A 16,847-nucleotide genomic window follows, 5' to 3' on the forward strand; every position below is an offset into this window, starting at 1 on the left:
CCCTCATGAACATCCCCCATGACTGCCCCTCACAAACGCCCCTTATGCCTGCCCCTCACGAGCTCCCCTCACACCTGCCTCTCACGAACTCCCCTTATGCCTGCCCCTCTTGACTAACCCTCATGAGCTCCCCTCATGAACATCCCCCATGACTGCCCCTCACAAACTCCCCTCACAAGCTCCCCTCACGCCTGCCTCTCATGAACTCCACTTATGCCTGCCCCTCATGAGCTCCCCTCATGACTGCCCCTCTTGACTAACCCTCATGAGCTTCCCTCACGGACATCCCTCACGACTGCCCTTCACAAACTCCCCTCACGAACTCTCCTTATGCCTGCCCCTCACAAGCTCTCCTCACAAGCTCCCCTCACAACTGTCCCTCTCAACTGCCCCTCATAAGCACCCCTCATGACTGCCCCTCACAACCTCCCCTAACGACTGCCCCTCTAGGCTGCTCCTCACCCCTCATGATCTTCCCTATCCAATAGCCAAAACATTACTTATCTAACTACGTGTAATGAAGGACTGAGTGGCCCACAATTAAGCCACTCCACATGATGCCTAGTCATTCAAACTGAGCAAATGACTAGTTTGCCCTCTCCAAAGTGTGTATGTCAGTGGACTTGATGGAGAATAAACTGTATTTACAGGGATTTCTTTCAGGAAGTGTGTCTGTGAAGCGCCACTTGTTAAAGTGATACAAATGATAGCATTATAAATGCCAAGTGGTTAAAAAAGTCTTAAGGGATAAACCAGAGATACTACTCAAACAAACTCACTGCTCATATTATACAGGCAAATACCTGCTTACGGATGTAATGTGAACATATACCACAGGACTACATTAGCAATATATTATGTTATTTATAACCACTCCTTAAGAGCTGAAAACAATGGCAACCCCATTACTAGTATTTATAGTAAGCATTCATGCTGTCAGATGGATTTTGAATAATGTCGCAGACTGGGACACGGCATTGTAGATCTTGGCACAGATTCCTGGAGTGATAAACTGGGAGATGTGCAGAGCAGTTAAATATATTCACAGTTCCTGCATCCAAACCTGGTTCTCAATGAGATTAACTGGCTCAGTTAGCACTACCAGTGAGGGATAAGGGAATTAAGGTTTTTTGATATCTCTTCATCATTACAGAAAATCTAGTTGCCAAATCAGATCTGGTTTCCCCTCTGCCATGCTACTTCATTTCAGCAAGAACTTTTTGTACAGCTAGGAAAATGCAAGTGGTAACAGCAAGCAAAATTGTTCTATGACACCTACTTTGCTGATTTTGATTAAAATAAATTCCAATCTGTTTCTACCATTTGTGCAAGATAAAACGTTCAGTCATCATTTTCAAGTTCTTCACTTGTGAGTATGGAAGCCCTCACTCCCCCAGGCAGAGACAACAGCTGCCCGCAGCCGGTACCACTAGCTTTAAGTGTTTTCAGGCGTTCTTTGTGCAGCACTTCAGATTACAGCCATGTAAGCAGACTAACTTGATTATTTCAGAAATATCAGATGTTACATTTCTTTATGAGGAATGAGTTTGAGAGACACTGATAGCAACCAAGAGTCAATGACACACAGTCCTTTAAATCTAAACTTAATGACTGGCATCTCCACGCACAGTGATAACTGAATCCGAAGCATTTTATATAAGTGTGGTTGTTAAAATGGAAGTACGTGTGGATTCAAACAATATTACATTGTCTTGCACAATTTTACTTCCAAAATATTTTAATGAGAGTTCCCATGATAATAATCTACCATTTCTTGACACATTACTATAGTTCAGTATTTAAAAAAATAGAGGTCCAATATTTCACTCTTTCACAGTGCCACTATGTAAAATATGTTCTAGAGTTCACCAGATACTTGGTATACCTTACTCTTCCTAAAAGGTTTATGGAACAAGATCCCATGTAGTAAAAGAGATCATGTAAGACCAACACAGAAATGTCCCCAGAGCTATGGAAAGAAACACAGATGTATTTTTTCCATGCTGTCAGCATATATGTATGCGTGACTGAAGTATATGGTTCACCTTTACAGACAGGCAGGCTACAAGAGAATACCTCTCTGAATACCTAAACGTAGTTTCAGCTCAGTACATAGTATATGTTTTCATATGGAGGACATCCGCTATTAGTAAAAAATAGCTCAATAGCATTAAATTATGACAAATTACAATAGGAAAAATATTTCTATGTTTACAGTGCACACTGAAAGCCAGATCAAACAAAAAGTGTCATGATTATATAGTCTGCTTTACAGTATTTTCAGTAGACCCAGCTAGACTATCATAGCATTTTTTGGGTCAAATGTTGACCCTTTTACCCTTTTGGCAAAGTTGCTTAAAAAAGCTTTGCTGCATGTCTTTTTCCAAATCCTGTATCTGGATTCCAGTTCTAATGCCAGTCATTCCCCACACAATTTGGACAGTCAGGTTCAGATCCCTCTGAGATGCTTTCTGCCTTCAACTGTGATGGTTTGCAATAGGAGACCCAACAGTATCCTGAATTAAAACCGTAACCCAGGCTGACCCCCAACTAGGTCAAGGAGAAGGCAGGAAGGGAAGAAGGGGATAAAGAAAACTGCTGCCTTGCTTTACAAATTTATATTTTTTAATCTTGCTATTGATTCAGGCTAGTTGGCCATTTTTGTACTGCACTGAAAATAAAAACCTGCATTTCTGCTTTCTCACCTTGCTTTAATTACAAAAGAAATAATTTAAATTTAAAAATAAATTAGGCAAAAGTAAGGTGTATTACTGGGCATGTCTATAGTGTTAGCTTACGTTCAAGCTAGAATGTGAACTCAATGAGCAGGACTATCCAGTACTTTTAGACACAGATTCATGCTCCACCTCAGGACCAGACTAATTAACTAAGTAGGCAGTGACATTTTAACTCAAAGTCTCTATCATGAGCCATATGGCACAGTGAGTGACTGTCCCAGTTTTGATTGGGATAGAGTTAATTTTCTTCCCAGAAGCCGGTATAGTGCTGTGTTTTTGATTCGGCATGCTAACAATGCTGATAACACACAAATGTTTTAGTTGTTGCTAAGTAGCGCTTTAAATCAAGCACTTTACAGGTTCCCATGTTCTGTAGAAACAAGAGGAGGGGCACAAGAAGTCGGGAGGGAGCACAGCCAGGACAGTTGACCCAAACTAGCAATAGGGATATTTCATACCATAACACATCATGCCCAGCATGATGCCCAGCTGGGGGGAGTTGCCTGAACACTGCTCCAGGATGAGCTGAGTATCAGTCAGTGGTAGCGAGCAATTGTATTGTTATTCACTTGTGTTTCTTTGGGTTTATTTCCCTCTCTCTTTTCACTTTCATTGCAATTACTCTTATAACTCTTATTATATTTTAATTTATTTTAATTACTAAGCTGTTCTTATCTCAACCCACAAGTTTAACCTTTTTCTGATTGTCCCCATCCTACAGTGGTGCAGGGTTGGAGTGAGCAAGTGAGCTGGGGTTAAACTGCAACAATGACCCATAGAGCTCACTCAGGAACAGCTAAGCAGCCTGCATGTTTTGTTTTACAGAAACCAAGGCTCCAGGCCTAGATATACCCTTCCTCCAGAAATACCCTCTTTTCCATCAGATCATCCAACCAGGAATGATTCTCATCTATACTGTGTTGCTTTAATCCCCACACTTGTTTCAGTTTCGCTCATGAGCCCTCAGCCCTCAGCAATATCATGGAATCTACCACATCCCTACCCCCAGCTCCTCTGTCCAACCTGAAGCCCTAAGTACTCCTATCTCACTTGAATGAATCTTTTTCTTGCCCCATCATCTTGTGGATGTTACCTCTCCTGGCACACACATTTTCAAAATCCATCCTGACACAAATTCTAAATTTCATTGCTTAACCATCCCTCCCAAAGGTTTGTAACTTGACTGTTTCATTATCATTCAGGTTACCTCTCTTCCATGAATGCCTTCTGGTCCTGGTTCTCCTTTATCTCCTTTTTCACCCTAAAAAAGAATGAATACATATTTTATTTCATATAGAAGACAAAAAATAACCCATGATGCTTTTTAACAGGAAAAATATTTTAAGATTCTTGTCTGTTCTACACGAAGTGCTACATATACATTGCTGGCTGCACAAGCAGAAGTATTTCTTACATTCCAACAGAAATTCTTTCCAAATAAATGCCTCCGAAAAATGTCTAGCGCTCTGAGAGCTACAGTTCTCTGTACTTCACAGCCCCACTGAACGCCCACAAAGCCACACCACAGAAAAACATTCTTGGGCCTCACAGTGCTACAAGAACATAGTGGGGGAAAAGAAATTTTCACTGGGGAACAGTTTTTTCCTTTTGAAAGTCTTAACATTGACATAAGATTGTTTTCATTCTGAGGCTGTTTTTTAATCATTGATTCTTGTTATATCTTATAACAAAACCGTTCTCAATATGATAATTTGTCTTTGACCCATACTGGTGTATGGTTCACAGATCACATCTGTAAAATGGAAAAAATTTTTGTTCTGAAAATTTTCTCACAAGTATGAATATTAACAAGATGAGCAATCAAAAGAAAAACATGGTGGGAAGTATCCTTCAGAAGCAACTATACAGGCTGGTTCCCGTGTTTGCTCATGAAACACTGACTAGAAGACACAATATTCTTTCTAGGATACATGGGGGGATTCAGTTCTGTGTTATCTCTAGCTACCATGCAATTCTAGTTAACACCTATTTCATCAAAGCAAACAAAATACACTTGCTTAAGAAGCATAATTTAAGGAGAATGCCTTCCAGAACCAACAAGTCCAAAATACTTTATATTTGTATCTCTGTTACTAGACCGAACTTTGTCAAATCACAAAAGTAACATAATTCTGATAGACGCACAAGGACTGACTTTACTAGTAGAATCAAAGCTCATCATATCAACCAAAGAAAGCAAACAGCCCTGCACTGAATTTCCATTCTCTCCAGAGGACTACATTTGTCTGAGCAGAAGTTATTCATTATGTCAGCATCATCTTCATAATTCTGTTAGGTAAATGGTATTGAACTGAGATCATTCAGCTAACTCCATTTGTGACACAGCCCTGATTCAGAGCTATTCCTCCAGGGGCAATGACAGAGGGCATTTCATCTAATAATCAGTTTTGCAAAATGAGTTTGCATGAGCTTTCTCAAACAACTGAAGCCTACTAACAAATTAGCAACAGCAAACTGTGAATTTAATAATCCCAAGCACAAGATGGCTTTGCTAGTTCATTGTTTCCATTTTAATACATCTTGATAAGAAAATGAATGCTACGCATTAGCGCGAATCATACTGTTAAGGTTTTTTCTTACGTATTGCCTGTCTTGCTTGTCCAAAAGAAGCTCAAAACAAACAAAAAATCCCCACACTCAAACCAAACAAAACAGAAATGTATGCGTTTACTGCAAAGTTTAAATGACACCAAATAGCTATAAGAATTTTACACAGTTATTTTAGTGTGATTAAACTATAAAATCCTCTTTGTTTGATGGATTAAGGCATTGGTTGAGACAGTAATTCTCTTTCACCTTTTTTTTCTTTCCAGTTTAAAAAAAGAACACCTGAAGTCCCAAACTTACATTCTTTTTTAAATAGCTTGCTTAAAATTTTAGAAGAAATTGCAAAAATAGCATTTTACTTTTCATCACTGTGACCATCAGACATTTACTACTGCTTTCAGGATCTTTCAACCAGTTTTAGATACACTTCTAGAATCTTGCAACAGCTACAAAGGTACAGTCGAATATTTGAAATACTATCTCCTTATCCAAGTACATTTCTAGAATATTTAAAAATCATTCCAATTTACAGAGCTGTTTTTTCTTCTATGATTTCTTTATCTACTTTCATACTTTAACAGAAAATGATATAAATATGTACAGGTCTACTTCAGAAGTAGCAGCATCCTGAATGTAAAAGTATGTCATAATTTGCTATGCAACATCTACATTTGCATAAAAACCAAAGTAGAGAGCCTAAGCCAAAATACGATCCTCTCCTCACACTTGCTTATCATTTGCCTTAATGTTAGATGGGCAGCATGTATTGGAGACTTGGATTTAAGATGTTTGTCAGTTTCTTAGACAAAATGATAAAAAGCACCCTTTGCTAATGAGCCTCAGACCTCTGCTGAATCCCAAGAACCATGGGCATTTTGCCAGGTATGGGATTTTACTATGAACATATTCTCTTTTAGTGGAGCAAACGATTCGTCCTTGCCAAGCCTGTTGTATGGAATGTCCATGTTCTCTATGAAGCCAGAGTTCAAACAAAACAGAGGTCCAATTTTTACAATTTATTCTCATGAGAACTGAGCCAAGTCACACTCATTTCTGCCTTTATGGAGTACACTATACAGCATAATTAACGGCTTCAAATCTAGCCAATTTGCAGAATTGCTGAAGCCACTTTCCAGTGTAGAGGCTGTTAATAATCAACATTGTGGTGTACTGCAAAGATTAACAAAAAAGAGAGAAAAATGTGTTAATGACGTTTTATATCTAATGTTCCTGCCTGCTTGCACTATATTCAGATGAGACAGTTAAAGACTATTTATTACAAAAACAGGATGACAAAAGTCTGGAACTGCCTTGCCATGCTTATTTGTTAACTAAAACTAATCCAACATAAACTGAATGATTTGTATTTCTTTGGGTGCATTCTGCTTTCAATTGCCCAAGAGGAACAAGCTGATGGGGTTGCCCAGTATAACCACTGGGAGGGATTCAGTCTGCTATGTGTAATAGCAGATACGCTGAATTCAATGATAATTGAATTCCTTAATTAAACTGAATCCTTTATTAGAGCTGGGGCTTCATGCATGGCCTCTGCAAGAGGAGAGAACCAGCCTCCAACTCACTTGTCCACTTTAAAGCTGCCTCATTATCCTTGCATGCTATTTCCTGCTTATTTTAAAAGCTCAGTGTGGATACCTTATAAATTTTAACTCCTGAAATTCCACAATTTTACCCTACATATCTTTAAGATAGCTATGAGACTGTTCTTTTAAAAATACTCTTCTGTGTTTTGCTACAGCTCTGTCTCAGCAGAATGCTCTAAGTGAATTTGCTTTTCTTGCAACTGTTTCTCCATAGCTTCTTTTAAATCGAACCCAGCTCATAGTAATTCTTACTGAGTTTTCCTAAATAAGTTATGAATTTAAAAATCAGCGTCTCCAGTGTAAAAAACTCCTATAGCTCTTCCTGGTTTTGCTTATAGATGTCTGTAGAACTGGGGTTACGAAGGGCTCCATTCTAATAATATTCTTATTGACTGACCTGTAACCCTTTGCAGAATGTGGGATAGTATACTTCAGGAAGGCAGCAACACTCATAGCAAAGTACCTCAGGGCTGCTGGGAAACTATACCATTAAAAATGAGTGGAAATCAAGGCAGACTAACGATTTTGTCTTAGTTCAGACTGGGAGGAAATATGCAAGGAAACAAAGAGTGACACAAAAAGCTTATTTTCCAACAGGCTGTAACCCTGCACGACATAAGACTATCCTAACTAACCTAGACTAACTAACCTAGCCTAACCTACACACGGTCAGAAAGAGACAGCATGAAGCATTGCAGAAATATACTTCTATTTCTAGTAAACTAAAATCAATAGTGATGACGTGGAAGAACATCACCATGAAGCCTGTGTCTTCCCAAACCTGCCTATTTAGGATACTCAGCCACAGCAAGAAAGCGAAGATCACAAAGCCTTGTAGTCACCAGGAATACAGAAAGGTCAGTAGATACATTTAGCAAGAATCTGTGACCAAAAACTTCCGATTCCAAACTGTGCCATCGCCATCTTGTGAAAGAGCCCCACATGACAGGTGTCATGCCTGACCAAGCCAGATAGCATGTCAGCAGAAAGATCTTTCCTTCCTGCTTCACTTACATAGACTGAGCAATTCTGAAGGTGTTCATACCAGCTAACTACCGATTAGTGTCAATGCATCATGTTTCGCAGTTAGGTCCAAGCATTTCTTAGCCAGAGAGACTATATAAAGGCAAACTACTACCTCAAATGAGCCCAAAATTTTAGGCACAGAATGAGAATGATATGAAGCCAGACCAGGCCATGGCTCCAAAACTGCACTGATTAATTGCCTTTTTCTGTCAGCAGGAACGAGGCAGCCATCCATTTTTATTCTTCAGAGAAAAACCTTAAAAAGCAAAATGACTTTGACCAGTCAGAACAGTAATTTAAAAATATAAATAAATCAAGTCCAATAAATGTTACAGTGTAGTGCTCTCCAAATGGAGAAATCAAATGCCAAAACCCCAAATAATCCCTGTAGCACTCTGAAGAAAAGAATCTGAGGATTATCATGGATCACATAGTGAGTAGGAGTCTGTAACGCAAAGCTATTTTTAAAAGGCTAACCTCCAATCTCCATTTGCCAAATGCAAACTGAAGCTCTGTTTCACTTGCCAATGTTAAGAATAGTGAAAAACCACGTCTAGTTCAGAGCATCATAGTTTTCATGGAACTTCGTCAACTTTTAGGTATCTGCTTTTCTCCAAACTGGAATGATAGGGAGTTTGAAAAAAACAGGTAGGAGGAAAGAAGGAACATATCCCACTGATATGGGAAAAAATGCTATGCATGGGACAGTAAGTTTTCCGTAACGAGAATACGAATAATGGTTTTAATTTGTAGCCAAAAAGATTTGGGGGATGGGAGTAGGAGGAGATGGAGAATTGGGGTTAAAAGGGCAGAAAAATAGTGTAACAATCTATTTAAGAATAGAGTGAAATTGCCTTAATTGTAGAATTTGCTGGAGAGTTCTCCAGATAGACTTGATAATACACATGTCTTTATGGGGTGAGGGAGACATAACCCTGTACACTTGTTTAGGATAACATCTCCTGTAGACTAGTCCTTGGTTCTGCTATGATTGCTCTCTCTTGGACAATGTGACAAAGTCAGGTATTAAAACAGTTTTACCTTTTCGTAGAATGACATCCTTGTTGAGTAATAATTACAGTATTTGTAGTAGGCACATAGAATCATAGAACAGTTAGGGTTGGAAAGGGCCTTAAGATCACCAAGTTCGAGCTCCCCTGACATCTCACACTAGACCATGTCACCCAAGGCTCTGTTGAACCTGGCCTTGAACACTGCCAGGGATGGAGCATTTACCACATGTCTTAGGCAGTCAAAATTCTCTCATTTAATACATTCTCTTTTTTTCATGAAGGCACTGAAAGACAAATAAGCATTCAAATGCAAGCAATGTAAAGGATAACAAAATGACTGAGCTGTTTATACTGTCACTGTGCCATTACCACCAAGTACAGTGACTGAATGGTATCAGTTCAGCGATAAAGAATCGCAAAATAAAAATTAAACCAAACAACAAAGAAAAAAACAGAGTGGACAGTTAAATGCATTCTGAAGAGTTGAAAACTCCTTTAGATTGAAGGCCTTTATCCATATTTGATCAAGTCATGTAGCTTAGGTGTACTTTTGCATTCCTCACAAAAGCTAGACTCTTACATTGCAACATCTACAAACACGGATTTCTAAAATAGTCATGCAGCCTGGAGAAAAGAAGTCTCTAGGAAGACCTTCTAATAGTCTTCCAGTACCTAAGGGGGCCTGAAAGAAAGCTGGAGAAGGACTGTTTACAAGGGTAGGTAGTGACAGGACAAAGGGGAACGGCTTTAAGTTGAAAAAGGGTATATTTACATCGGATATTAGCAATAAATTCATCCCTATAAGGATGGTGAGGCACTGGAGCAGGTTGCCCAGAGAAGCTGTGGCTGCCCCATCCCTGGCAGTGTTCAAGGTCAGGTTGGATGGAGCTTTGAGCAACCTGGTCTAGGGGAAGGTGTCCCTCCCTTGTCAGGGGAATCAGAACTAGATGACCTCTTAAGTCCCTTCCAACCCAAACCATTCTGTGATTCTATGAGTTCCATGGCATCCTGACAAGCAACAAAGTGCCCTGAGTTACTGCCTTATTGAAATATTTTCTTTTGTAGCCTACAGAACTATGATCTACCTGACAACTAAGCCTTCAAAAACCTCAAATTCTATTTTTTCACATCTAGAAAAAGCCACAGTAAGGCTACCAGCAATGCCTTATTGAAAACACAAATGAAAAATCCTTTGATCTCTTAATGTGTTCCTTACAGATCTCTGAATCTCACCTTGGTCCTTACTGAACATAACCCTATCTTGTGGAAATCTGCCTAACACTCCCTGATTCTGATCTGAGAGAATAGTTAAGATCATTTATGAAATATTAAGAAACATTAAATTACACTGTGATAAGCAAAGAAAGAGTATATATATGTAGAATAGTACATATCATACATTTTCATCTAATAGACTTGCTAGGGTAAAAAACCATAAAGACACAACCTTGTCCGTTTGAATGGTAGTTGACAGCCAGCACAAGAAGAAAAATTACTCAGATTTTGGATAACTCCTGCTTGCTACAATTTATCAAGTCTAACCATGATCTAACATTTAGCTTTGTTATTCAATAAAAAAATACCACAAAGGAATGTACTCAGGTTTAAGATGCTCACACTGCCTTTGCTTTTTGCCACATGAAATTTTGCTGTTGTGGTCTGCAGACTTCACCCTGTATGCTATCCTGCCATGGCTCACCTGTAATCACCACTTCATCTAATTATTTTTTTTTCTTCAAACCTTTCAATAGCACAGAGGAAATAAACCCAAAAAATCAATATTCAAAATTCTGCTCTTTTTGATAATCATTTGATCATATATTCACAGACTTAAATTGAAAGAAAATTCTTAACCAAAGATTAAACTTTTAATCATACAAATAAGAATAATATACTCCGAAGCATGAACTATCTGAAAGCAGAGTTTCAGTCTTCTAGACAATATGTATTCTTAACATCCACCTGAATATATTAATACTCACTTCAGTGAAAGTACAATCAGTAAGGCAAAATACGTTTATAAGGGGAAGTCACTAAGGTTTTTCATGGTGATCTTCATTTGCAAATGCAACTTGGTATTTACATGCAGATGCTTTAGTGGATGCAAATAGGTTTCTAAAATAATTCAAAGTTTCCCCCCAAAATATTATGTTTATTTTCAGAAATTGCATCTACAGAAAGAAATCATAACATATTTTAAAGACTCTAAGAAAGCCATCATGAATATTAATGGATATTATCTTCTTTACTCAGTTCTACAATATATGTTATACATGGTATATCAAGTCAGCTTAAAAATTGGTGTACTGCACATCATTTATTGTGCTATACTTTTCCTCAAAATCCAAAAGCAAAAGGCTTTCCAAACTATGAACCTTCTTAAATCTTTTATTTCAATTGTAATATCTTTGGGATGAGAGAAATGGTCTGCTTGTCTTTGTACTGTGCCTAAGACAAGAATATCATAACACATTTTGACTTGCACAAATACTTGAGCTTTTACAGAACTTTGCTCTTACATCACTCACAAACAACACTAATAGTTGAATTTGGTGCCAAGTCTCCAGCACCAAACTCCACGATAATGTCTTCCGTACCTATCAATAGGTTAAAATCTAAAAAAGAAAAAAGATGTCTCATTTAATGAGCACATTATTTCTCCCTTTCTTAAGTAAATGCTACAAATGGATTTGACTTTCAGCTACAATTGTTTAAAATTCTATCTGTCTTTCAATGGGGAAGTTTCTGTTTATACTGGCTTTAGTGTTAGTGTTGAATGAAGATTTTTCCGTAGGAGGAATAAACGACTTTCTTTTCAAGGCTGGTCTCCTAAGGCAACCTAAAGCAAATCTGTTCTTGTCAGCAGCTGACAAATAGTATTGCTTTCACAGAACGTACTATTTTTCAGACACCCATGCTTTCATGGTTTTGGCAAGCTAGTGCTATTGTTATTTAGACTCTAAAAGATGTTCTGCAGATGGCTAAAGCAACATCAAGTGTTTGCACAAGCTGATGGACTGCTGTGTCTTTTCTGCAAAGGCCACACCTCTAGCTCCATTTCTGTCACATAACAACCAAAATAATGGCATTTATTATTATGACAACTATTAACTGTGCTCATCAGGCCCACACAGACAGCAGTATCAGTAACCTCTAACTTCTTAGACTACATTAAGTAGTTTATTAAGGTCATAAAAATACATACTTAGACAGGAAACTAGGGTTTTAATAAAGCCCTCATGGAGCCTGGTACAACATAAAGGTGTGATACGTTCAGTCTTCTGATAGATATTTATCAAAGGAGGAGCCTTGATCTGCGTTCAAACTAAACACACCTTGCTCAGTCAGACTTCACTAAGGCCAGTCCAAAACACAGCTAGAAAAGTAGGAAATGGTTGACTTTTGTATAAAACTTAGTAATTATAGATTTCAAGCCAGAAATTTTCTCTTTTTTCAAGATGACCAAAACCTACTTCCCTGACAACTGTCCATACAACCAGCCCATAGTGTACCATGCATGAAAACAATTGTCACATTTTGATTCTAGCTGGACGTCTGTGCAGTGAAGTGTGAAAAAAATCAATAGTTCTAATAAATAAATAATAAAATAAAATACAATAACATAAAATAAATACCTAAATAAAAAAGTGAAGAACATTCTGCAGCCTGCTGAAGGGCTTGCCCATCTTTAGAAAGGGCATCCTGGGAAATATGAGCTGTATGTACTGGTTGGCTATTGATAACATAAGCAACTTTAAGTTCAGTGGCCTTCAGTAAGTACATAAATCTCATAAAAGGGTACAGGACAAAACTTTCTTTATATGTGCACAACATACACTGGCCTCACCCTGCAGGGAAGATGAACAGTACGCTCTCTGTAGACATTTAAGACAGCTCCATTTACTGTCAACACATACTGTGCAGCACAACAGAAGAGGATCTATGGAGCAAATGATGCAGAGTACTAGATGCTCGCAGTATAGTTGTTGGAGTTATTCCAAACCTACCTTGCAGTAATTTTAGTCTGCTTTCATGAGCTCAAGAGCCATTAGCAGTTGCAGCACCTTAGGCTTGTTGCTGGAGTACAAGGTTTGGTTTAAAGGACTCATACTGCTCTTCCGCAGCCCCAAAAGACATCTATATAGGACTGCAGCAACTTCTGGTTATTAAAATGTGCCTATTCTGGAGTATCTTGGTTGCTGAAGAAAAGCCAGACAGCAGTCTGGAGAAACAGAATCTGCTGGGATATAACCTAGTAAACAGAGGCTTTTTTTGCTCAGAACAGTTCCCTGATTTATTTACTTTGCTAGGCATAAAAAAACAGTTGCACAGGGACACTGGGGATAGGAAAAAGCATCTGCAAAGAGCTGTTGAGGGAAGATTCTTTTTATCATTGACAGTATTACCTTTACAAGTATCAACTACTGCTAAGTGGAGGATAAAAAAAGTGCTTTGGAGAATTAAATACAGTTAAACACATATGTTGCTGACTTTTCAGTACTAACATCTACATCTGTCTTTGCTTCCCCCATTCACCACATAGCAAATTTGGTATATTAATGAACAAAGGTGCTGTGTTCACCTGTTTTACAGTGACCAATATAAGTAGCTGCTTCATTGCTTCTTTCAACACACAGTTCATGAATTGTAATCCTTTTCCTAATTGCAAATAACTCTCACTCAAAATTGCAAGAGCCCATTTAGGAAGCCTATTGACTCAAACATGTTTTGTTGGGTTTTTTGAGTTTTGTTGGGGTTTTGGGGTGGTTTTTTTTTTTTGTTTTTTTTTTTTTTGTTTGGTTTGGGTTTTTTTGGGTGGTTTGTTTTTCTTTTAGAAAAAAAAAGAGGCTAGATTTAGGTTAAATATAAGGAAGAAGTTGTTTAATGTGAGGTGGTGAGGCACTGGAATAGGTTGCCCAAGGATGTCGTGGATGCCCCATCCCTGGAAGTGTTCCAGCCAGCTTGGACAGGGCTTTGAGCAACCTGGTCTAGTGGAAGTTGTTCCAGCCTCTAGCAGTGGGGAAAGAATTAGATGATCTAAAATTAAGGCCCCTTCCAATCCAAACTCTTTTATGATTCTACGATTTCATCTGCAAATTTACTTGCTCCTTTTCATGGCTGTTTTAGAAATATCACATGACGGAATTTTTTAAGAAGTCTCACAATATAAGGCTAAAATATAACAACTACAAGGCTGCATAAGTATAGATGCAATTTATGTTAAATGATGTTTTCTATTATTATTTTATTGGATTTTCCTATAGCCTCTTCTCATTAGAAACCTGTCAGTACTCTCCTTTTCATAAAGAATAATCCTCTGCAACAGTGCATACAACATAACCTGATAGCAGCAGCTGCAGTGTGCTGATGGCCTCCTTGCTGTGGAGCCCTTCAGCTCAGCCTTACAGCATATCTTTGCTCAGCAACTCCTAAGAACTACCTCCCATTGAAAGAAAGGAGACTCACATGTCAAGAGCTCTATTCCGTTCGCTATGTTAAAGCTCATACACCGCACCTGCCAGCAAGGATTCAGTCTATTGCTGTAACGCCTGCTTTCTCCAGAGCCTTCTTTCTGGCTTAAAGTTCTTTGTAAAGGAAGTTTTTCTTCAATAACTGCATTACAGTAAATCAAAAGAATTAAGTCAGGATTTACGTAATTAGGAATCTACTACTTGGTATGTTACTAAATATTTTTGTGATTGTATTATATTTCCCTGAAGGAGATAATGTATTCTAGTGCACCCATGAGTATGTATGTAAACATACAAGCATATTAGTATAAATAGAATCATAGTAAATGTGCACTTTCAACTGGAAATTGAGGAAATAATTTGAGGTAAACTTAGAGGTAAACCTGTCACCAGATCTGGGATCAAGAGAAAATATCCCGCCAAGACTACATGGCCACAAAACACTGAGAATTACAGCCAAATGAAACTACTTTAATTTTTAATCCCGACTAACTATAAAACCGTATCAGTGATACTACCTGAAATTATCCAGAACCCATGAGATCTGTAAGGAGCTGAAGTATTCATAATACACTGGACCTACAATGCTTCTCACAGCACTTTCAGTTAAAGGCAACTATTTCCTCAAGGATTATGCAAAGATATTAGTGAAATGTAAGCAGCCATTGAAAAAGTAAAATAGGCGAAGAGAACATAGATGTCTACACAGCAGGAAAGGTAATCTATGAGCCAGAAAAAAGGGAAGAGAGAAGGCACAGATAAACAAGAACAAGTTACAAAAATAGCAAACAGATTAAAACAAACAAAAAAAACCCCAGTCCCCCCACCCCCAACCCCCCCCCCAAAAAAAAAAAAAAAAAAAAGGAAACAGGAATAAAAAACTGAGTTTGTACAGAAATGACTGGATGTTGAACTTCAGTCAGATCTGTTTCTCTGAGACTATCTTGTGGAAACATTCATAAGACGGGCTATTTCCAGGTCTCTCTCTAAACCAATTGAGGTCACATTTAGTTTGCAAATTAATTCTGCTCTGGCATTTCTTATCTTTTGACGTAGCAGCCATCTTTGTAAATTCAGTCTGTTCAGATTAATAAATGGCAAACAACAAAAATCATCTGTCATAATGAATTATAAGACCTTTCAACAAATATAATCTGTGGAGTTAGAAGGGAGAATATTTTAATTCACAGCAATGAGCTTTATCACTTGAGCTGTAAGACAAGGTAGCTGCAGCAGAGAATGAACTAAAAGCAGAGGCTGAGCATGGTACACCTGCCACCTCATCACAAATTACAAACAATTACTTACCAAAGCTGACAAAAGCAATGAAACAAGCAACTTTGCATACTACTTTTGACTGCAAAAAGGAGTAAGATAGATTGCTTACAGACAATATTCAGAACATATACTTTCTGGAAGGCAGTGCAGTCAAACAGAAAAGCTAGGAAACACTAGAAATATTGGTTTTATTCGCACATTAGTACTGCTGTACCCCACAGTGGCTTCTGAATTACTCTCAGTCTCTTCCATCACTCTCAGAAATACGTACACATTCACCACTCATTCTTGTTTTCCCCAAGTAGCCCACTAAAGGTCCATGCCCATCTCTACCCTCTCTCCTGTACACAGGTACCCCAACCCAAGCCCCAGCAGCCACCCCACTGGTGCTACACAACCCTCAGATTGGTTAAATGGAAACTGGGACCTCAACATGTCTATGGATAGAGGGTATGATGCTGTGCTCTCTACACCTGCCAGTGGACATTTCACCACTCCTCCAGAATATTTTCTAAGGTGCTAAATTTGCAGCACTCTTTATAGATAAAAAAATGTTACATTAATTTTAAATTAATTACCATTTATAAAAATTACCATTCAGAATGTTTACAACCTTAGCTGTTTCCAAACTAGTATATCCTTTCTATGCATCCGTAGCAGTAGCAGTACCCAGGCATCCATCTCTGGATATATCTTTACAGAAATCTCCAAAGGGGCAGAGAAGTAACCGTTACTGGAACTGGTACATCCAAACAACCTGGCACTCTGCTCATGCTGTTGAACCTTACATCTCAGAGTGCCCACTAATGAAGCTGCAATGCTGCTGGTACCCCAGATAACTCATTTAGAATGAGGTTGGCTCTTTCTGCAGAGCACCCTGTGTGCTTTCTTGCACAAAGCTCCACATCTGGGCCTACCACGCAACAGGCTTCCTATGTTGTGGGAGGCAATTGGAATTTGGAAATCTTTGTGGACTTAAGGAAATTGTACTTAATACCTGCAAATGCCCATTTTCAGATTACACCAAACGTTGGGGGAGAGGTCAGACTGTAAAAGATACTGTTCTAATGCCAAAAAATAAGCACCTGTCAAATACTGTATTTCTAATCCAAGGCAGAAAGAGTTTGAGAGTTCACACCAGCATTTAGGTAG

At 38.4% G+C, this 16,847-nt stretch overlaps 1 protein-coding gene across 2 annotated transcripts in view; it reads right to left on the reverse strand.

Moving 5' to 3' along the window:
- COL19A1 (collagen type XIX alpha 1 chain) overlaps positions 1 to 16,847 on the reverse strand; it is a 181,385-nt gene that overhangs the window by 95,641 nt on the left and 68,897 nt on the right. For both annotated transcript variants that reach the window (XM_065681451.1, XM_065681452.1), the window contains exon 13: positions 3,946 to 3,999. In XM_065681451.1, the coding sequence (XP_065537523.1) occupies positions 3,946 to 3,999 (54 nt within the window). The remainder of the gene's footprint in view (positions 1 to 3,945; positions 4,000 to 16,847) is intronic.

Source organism: Lathamus discolor, chromosome 5 (assembly GCF_037157495.1).
Source record: "Lathamus discolor isolate bLatDis1 chromosome 5, bLatDis1.hap1, whole genome shotgun sequence".
NCBI classification, from domain to species: Eukaryota; Metazoa; Chordata; class Aves; order Psittaciformes; family Psittacidae; genus Lathamus; species Lathamus discolor.